Source organism: Papaver somniferum, chromosome 7 (assembly GCF_003573695.1).
Source record: "Papaver somniferum cultivar HN1 chromosome 7, ASM357369v1, whole genome shotgun sequence".
NCBI classification, from domain to species: domain Eukaryota; kingdom Viridiplantae; phylum Streptophyta; class Magnoliopsida; order Ranunculales; family Papaveraceae; genus Papaver; species Papaver somniferum.
In genome coordinates this window covers 213,762,459-213,769,889 of record NC_039364.1, presented here as the reverse complement: position 1 = coordinate 213,769,889, position 7,431 = coordinate 213,762,459, and the positions used below count along the sequence as shown (strand labels likewise).

The following is a 7,431-nucleotide window of genomic DNA, read 5'->3' as shown; positions in this document are numbered from 1 at the left end:
GAAAAGCTTGCAACATTCTGCAGAAACTTCAAACCAAAACCAAATTGAAGAAGAAGTTGTTACACTGCGAACATTGTGGAGATGGAGATCACGAATACAAACATTTTCCACGGAGAATTGGTGGGTGCTCAAAGCCCGGTTGCAGGACTTTTATGCATTTGTGCACTTCTATAGAAGAGGACACATATGGAAGGCATTTCTGGTAATGTCCTAGGTGTTTTTTGATGGAGTGGGCTAATTAAATTGTGGGAACTAATAGATTCAATGTGGTATTATGTTTTTTAGTTTGGTGTTATGTTGTATTATGATTATCTAATCAAACCAAAATTTCTTCACATTTGCACTATCAATATCATAATTAATTTAAACATTTCTTATAAATAGAAATATACTACACTGGACTAAACCAACTACATCAGATTAAAGAAAATACATTATATTATAGCCATTACTACATAACACCCAATTAAGAATCCGTTGAATCTGCTGAGTACCCTAAGAATGTTGAAACAAGCTTGGAAGGTGGAAGGTTTACCGTGAGATACCTCCCACATCGCCAGTGTTCTCGGTTCCACTTCATTTACACCTTCACCGTCCAGTTTATTTTTGTGATTGTCAACTAGTTGACCTAGGAAGTCTGATACTTCCCGACTAATTACACTGAAACGATGCGACAATTCGGAGGCGTCTCACTAATAAATATTCTCCGTTTCAGCGACGAACGTTATAAAAACTTTCTCCCAAAGAGTGAACATCGATTCAACTACATTCCCATTGATAACATCTTGTGTGTGAAAAAGATGGGCTCTACAAATAACTAAATCCTCTTCTTGACAGTATCCAGTACCACGAACTCTAGTAGACACTATGGGAGGCATTTTTGTAGATGATTTGTGAGTGAAGAGATTTAAATTGTGTAGAATGTGTGAATTTGGAGTTGAAATGAAGAGTATTTATAGAACTCAAAATTCTAGTCGTTGGATGGACACAATTTTCAGCCGTTCAGATTTAGCTATTGGCGGTTGAAGATTTCCCGCTGTAGGTTTACCATCACCCGTTAGGTTGTCACAATCCACGCAATTTAAATACACCCGCCAACGGGTTTTCTTGGTCAGCACGGTACTGTTTTAAACACGTGGCTAATGTACGTCTGCAGTGAACAAACCAACAAATTGTTGGTCTGTCCATCGGTTTCTCATGTTTGTTAAACCCATAGTGAGAGCAAAATGAACAAATCTCCACAGGAACTGCCCTTAGGGTCAGGAACCAGGTCCTGGAACCCGTTGACACCCACTTTTATCCACAAATGACAAGGGTTTCTCTCTAGTCTCAACCATTTGGGATAAAGTCGAATATTCGAATTCAAAATTACTGAACTCAATTGAGAGAAGCAAACAGAAACAGAAACAGAAACCGAAAGAAAGATGAAGACAGCAACTGTAAGCTCGGGTTGTTTCCGTGCGTACTCTCCTGCATTCCTTCAATATCCAAACCATATTAAACCAACAATATCAAATTCCAATATGAAATCATCAAAGTTTAATCGAATTGTAAAATCAGAAATTGAAATTAGGGTTTGTGTAAATAAAGCATGTAGCAAACAAGGATCAAGAGAAACCTTAGAAATTTTATCCGGTATTTCACCACCGAATATAATCATAAAATCATGTGGTTGTTTAGGTAAATGTGGATCCGGTCCGAATCTCGTTGTTTTACCTGAAGGTGTTTTAGTTAGTCATGTTGGTACTCCCATGAAAACTGCTCAAGTACTTGCTTGTTTTAGTACTGCAAAGGAAAATGATCCTCAAAACAATCTTAAATCACTTGCTTTGAGAAAAAAAGCTGATGCTGAATTGGATAACAAGAATTACGAACAAGCTCTGGTTTTGCTTTCTCAGGTAATTAATTTGGACCTTTATTTTCTGAGTTCTGAAATGTGTTTTAGGGTTACTATAAATCAAATTGAAGTGTTTTTTTCTTTCTTTTTGGTTTCCCGCCTTTTTTTTAATTGTTTTCCTCCTTTTAAAGAGATTATTCAACCCATAGTTGCTTAAACCAATCCAAGTTAACTCACTCTATCTCTAGTTCCATGTTGTTTATTTATTAATTCATTGTTAGAAATGGTGAGAGGGGGAAAGATAAAATTGGGAAATAGATAAGATGAAGGATAGAAGCATGGGATTGAAGTTGAAAGACAGAAGCCTTGCGTTTACATTTAGTACAGTTATTGTGGGAGTGAGTAAAGAATGAAGGATCATCTTATGGGTATTAGGAATAATGTGGCTCCATTCCAGCTGCCTGAAAACATAATTAGAAGAAAGAGTATTTAATTTGCAAATAGTCCTTCTGTATACATGTCGTCATTGGTTGGTGCCTATGGAATGATTGGAACTCCCGGCCATGAATGATGTAGGAAGTCTGGTTTTGCAGAAAGTAAAATAATTAGAAAGAGACTGGAGTGATTATGATTACTTGATAGCTAAACAGACATTTAGCAAAATGGTTACTTGACCTTTCTCTAGTTTGAACTTGGTTACTGTTAAGTGTTGAATGATGATTTGTTATATGATGGACTTCTTAATGTAGCTTTTTTAATGGATTAGGAATGCTTAGCTTATACTGGATCTCTATTGTACAACTTGGATAATTTTACATAACAGTTATAGTAGAATGAATGAAGAATTGATGTAGTTATATATGGCCAGAAAGGTAAAGATTTTAGGTTTAAGTGTAGGCTAGTAACCACCCTTTTATTGTTCCATGTTTCTTATGGGTGCAGGCAGCTGAGCTTAAACCTTTTGGCGGCTTGCATCTTATATATAAAAGCAGGTTTGTAAAACTCTGCCGAGTTGAACTTCTTCCATGGATATTTTCGCGACAGTGACTTGGCAGTATTGGCTAACCAACTTTCTATGCTCAATTGTGGGATTACTTTGTTTTACAGATGTTTCAGGTTTCATTTATTTTTGTTTAATTTTCATTACCTCTTTACCTGCTTCACTATTTGAGTTCTGTTCTAAGATTATTCTGGATCCAGGTCTTCTGCCAGGTTGGGCATGGGTGATGTTTCTGGGGCTCTTGAAGATGCTAAAAAAGCATTAAATCTAGCTCCTCATTTACTCACATAAGAATGAAAAGGTTTACAATTTATGTTAAAGTAGAAATATCAGCTGACATGGTCATGGGAAGCAAGTCCATACATGCTCCTTGGGGCCTTGTGTTTTCTGTGCCTTACTTGTCAAATAAGTTAATTCATAAAGTTATGGCATGCTGTAAAAGAAGGTAACATAGTGGGTTTTATTGGCGATATGTGTGTTGGGATTGGGCAAAAATGGGGAAATATTCCGGCAGAGTTAATGCTCAAGGAATTGAGAAAGTGGACATTGGGTTCACATGGCTTTACGCCTTTACCCCGAGGAATTGATATTATTGGTCTGGCTAGTAATTTGAACTGAAGGCTACTTGATCTGAGCTGACAAAATTTGCTCTAATGACTTTAATCTGAACTAAGAGGAACTCTAATAGTATGCCAATTTGGATGGATTTTGTCTAGTAAGCTTAGGATATTTCCTGTAAGAAATGCGAATTGTCGGGTGCATTTTTTTTTCGTTGATGTGCTATAGCCTATATTGTTTGCTGAGCCTAGTAGGTACTTGAGTTCTCTGTCAACAGTAAGACAGGCCATTCCATTAGTTTCCCTCATCGAATGTATTCTCATGTCTTTCTCTTCATATAGTTGTTTACTTTTTTTTTTTTATGTAGCAGGCTTATATTTGCCAAGGTGATGCTTTTTTAGAGATGGAAGAATTTGATGCAGCTGAAAAGTCTTATTCATCTGCTTTACAGACTGACCCCTCCATTCGTCGATCAAAATCCTTCAAGGTTTTTAAATATGTTTATTCTCTTTCCAGTAATTTGAATTCGGAGGGTGGGTTTTTCTTATCCACTTTCCAAACTCTGTAAATAGAACAGGTTCATGCAAAAATGTTCTTCGGGAAATGTGTAGAAATCTTGTCCGTCATTAGGACACATTGGTTTAATGACTCAATATTTGGAAACCAAAAATATTTGGAAATATTTCACATACACAAAAAACTGGAGATCGTAAACCAAAATTCTTGCTGATGTTCAATTTGGAAATCTGCTCATTCGACGTTTCCCATTTGGCTACTTAAGCCTTGCTGTACCGAAATGAAATTTTCCTGTGTTCCCGAAGCAACATATTTCTTGGAACTTCCCCATGAAGCTAAAAACTCAAAAGAAGGGGAATCCAGAACCAAAGTCAAGGAATTTGATCTCGAGGCCCATTTTTTGTATACGGTGCAAGTTAAAAAATGGAAATCAGTTTAAATAGAACCAAACTGTAAAAAGATAGTGCACGTGCAACTATTTTGAGTTGGGGCTTAAGTACAGAAGGATTTGACCTTGAGGCCCCTTTTCATAAGGCATTTTATAATTGCTTTGTAAACTGTTGCATAACTGAAGAGTTTTTTTTTTCATAAGGCCCCTTTAGTCTAACCATTCTCAATCTTTTCTTATGCAGGCTCGGATTGCGAAACTTCATGAGAAACTTGCTGCTGCAGATTTGCCTTAAACCTCGATATATCATTGATATTGCAAGGCTTCATTGTATGATGGATCCACCATAGAACAAAGTGAGTTGCACTAAAAATATAGTATTACACGTTTTCAGGTTGAATCCTTATTTCATATTTACTAATTTCGGCTAAGATTAGTAGTTTAAAATCATATAGGAAAAAACAATCTGGCTCACAATTGATCTCGCCGGTTAAATTCATATAAAGATATACCCATGTTAGATTGTTGGCCTCCTTTACTCAAGTATCAAAGAAGTCATTATGTCTATAAAAGAACACACCTAACATCTTGAAGAAAGCGCTACAGAATCGGCAATTTTTGTTAGTTTAGTGGAATATAAGAGAGGAAAGAACCCTATATGGGTATGTACGTTACAATCTAAAAGTATAAACTATAGATCAATAATGAATAAACATAGAATTTAGCACGTTGTAAATCGTAATGGTTATAAGTTATAATCAGTAATCCAAATCTCAATTATATAAATATTTTATATGATAAGATGTTAAACTTTTGAAATGGGCAAGTATATATAATGTTGTACATGTGTCATGAATTTGGATGTAAGCTTATAGGTATATCGATCTGTTACATGTATTTCTCACTTTAAACCAGTTTCAATTGTCTGTTACATTTCATACCATTAAAGCGAATCTAGGAGTTTAATTTTATTCTAGGAACTTGAGACACTGCCATCAAACTTCACTTTTTTTTTCAATCTAAGGAAGTATTTCAATACTAAACTTCTGCCCAAATTCACAGTGATCAGCCATTCCGCAGATAAACCAAATGCGACCAACCTTCGCCAAAGCTACTGTGTCATTTCCATTTCGAGATTCTCCCAGGTTTGGTTCCTTCAAACATTTATCATATGCAGTTGCATTTACTTGTATTACACTGTGTAGCCCACCGTCATAGTTGAACACTGTCAGGTAGAATGAAATAGTTAGTTCTACTGCATATATACAAATCAATTTCATTTGTGAAACTACTGGTTGCTGACACTTGAGTCTGCAAATGTACAATATATGCAAAAGTGATGTTCATTACCTACATGCTACATAAGAACTTTTCTCTTTTGTGCCACTGGTAGGCCCAAAAGGTATTTGACTTCGGCCTAATAGCCATAGGACATGATCAGTTATGGCTGGTTCTCAGAAACATGTTCTTGGCCCCAATATTGTTACACGACTCTAACACGTTCTGAATCATATCCGTTACATTCAAGAAAAACGATGTTGGATTCTACTGTTTTGTGTATGTGCTCATATCTTTAATTTTCTCATGTTGGTTTTAATAAACGGAAGGACTTGATAGCTTAGGGGTAAAACCGATCCTGAACCATAAAGTTTTAAATAACGCGTGAAATTGCACCGTGTCTTATTGCTCATCCTTGTAGCTCCTATGTGTGTCTTTTATCTGATGGGCCAATATCAATCTTTTATTCCTAAATCAGCCGTTTTGGATTTTTTCTCAGAAGTGAAACCATCCTTTCAAAAGCATGATAGCTTCCTTGACCATTGATTTTTTATATTTACTCTTGACGTTGCAACAGGGTTAACTGGCTTATATTCAGTTACATCTACATGTTCTAGTTGGTAGTTTGAAAATTAGTCATGTGGATTATCCTTATGTGACTTCCACTTTGCCTTGCACAAATGTGGTGCAACAACACGTGGTACAATATATCAATAATTCACTTCTCTTTGTTTAAGAAAATCCTCATGTCCAATTGAACTGGACAAGAGCATAAAGGTAGGTTAGGGTGTCCAATTGAACAGGACAAGAACATAAAATTAGGTAAAGCTTTTAAATGCTTACCAAGATTATCTCCAACATGAAATGTTTTTCCTTGGGCCCAATCAGTGTAGTTGGAGTAAGAATTCCATCCGTCAATATCTCCAACTGTATAAGTCTCTGCACTTGCACCAAGAAGCAATGCAGCAGAAACTAGGAAAAGATGAAGAAGAAAGCTTAGGTTAGTGTTCATTTTTGCGAAGAATTGAGATCTGCACTTACTTTTTCACAGCTGTGTTGTTTCCTGTTCTTGGTAAATACTACTAGATAGTTAGCAATAAAGTGAATGAATGGAAATGTAAAATGTTGCACATAAAAGAGTGGCTATTAAGGGCGATTAGTAGTTGGGTGGGAGAGTCATGTGATTTTGATTGGTTATTAAGTGAAGTTTTTTTATTGAATATTGTACATTTTATTCAAAGAAATGTCTTCCTAATTATTTCTTGTTAAGTGCCATCTGAAAGAAAATGTTTCTTGATTCTAACTTGTAACACTTTTTTAGTTGACATTGTGCCTACTCCAGCTTACACAACTGTATGAATGGTTCGAACCATAGAGGAGAAAATCTGGCAAGAACAAACCCCATTTATTGTTTTTGATTCGTAATATTGATGGAGAATTCAGTTTTACTAGCTGCCTAGTCCCGAAGTACCTGTGTCATAACCAAGTATGATGGGGTCGGATTTGTGAAGATCTTAGGTGTTTCCTCTGCATTATTTTGTTGCACCAAACTTAATTACTAGTAAAAGCTTATATCCTAATTTCATTATTTGGGAGATGGGCACCATATAGAATGCTTGTATGCAACTTCATGGCATGAGTAAACGGCACTTATTTTGGTGTAAGAATTGGTTGCTGAATAATCTAAACTTACATAGTGGGTATTCACATCTAGTAACAAATTCCATTACCACATCAAAATGCTCTTTTGAGATTATTCAGTCAACCATCCGTCGACATAAACTTCTTTGGTCTTTTGGTAACCTAGGCTAGGTCTGAGTGTTGGCATTGGATACTTGCAGTCACTACGTTTAG

General features: G+C 36.0%; 2 protein-coding genes across 9 annotated transcripts; one reads left to right on the top strand and one right to left on the bottom strand.

Moving 5' to 3' along the window:
- The first annotated feature begins 1,355 nt into the window (after window positions 1-1,355).
- On the top strand, window positions 1,356-7,271 carry LOC113299522. Of its 8 annotated transcripts, none has more exons than XM_026548543.1 (5): window positions 1,356-1,898; window positions 3,766-3,882; window positions 4,544-4,655; window positions 5,380-5,444; window positions 6,899-7,271. In XM_026548543.1, the coding sequence occupies exons 1-3, from the start codon at window positions 1,425-1,427 to the stop codon at window positions 4,592-4,594; spliced, it is 642 nt and encodes a 213-aa protein (XP_026404328.1). In that variant the 5' UTR covers window positions 1,356-1,424; the 3' UTR covers window positions 4,595-4,655; window positions 5,380-5,444; window positions 6,899-7,271. The 8 variants fall into 8 exon arrangements, with proteins under 8 accessions (XP_026404328.1, XP_026404326.1, XP_026404332.1 ...); XM_026548541.1 differs by having other exon boundaries at window positions 5,362-5,444; window positions 6,899-7,269; XM_026548547.1 differs by lacking the exon at window positions 6,899-7,271 and adding an exon at window positions 2,780-2,829 and having other exon boundaries at window positions 5,362-6,861.
- Window positions 5,319-6,589, bottom strand: LOC113295910 (mavicyanin-like). The gene is made up of 2 exons (XM_026544243.1): window positions 6,421-6,589; window positions 5,319-5,524 (listed from the first exon to the last, which is right to left on the bottom strand). The coding sequence occupies exons 1-2, from the start codon at window positions 6,587-6,589 to the stop codon at window positions 5,319-5,321; spliced, it is 375 nt and encodes a 124-aa protein (XP_026400028.1).
- Window positions 7,272-7,431: the final 160 nt, after the last annotated feature.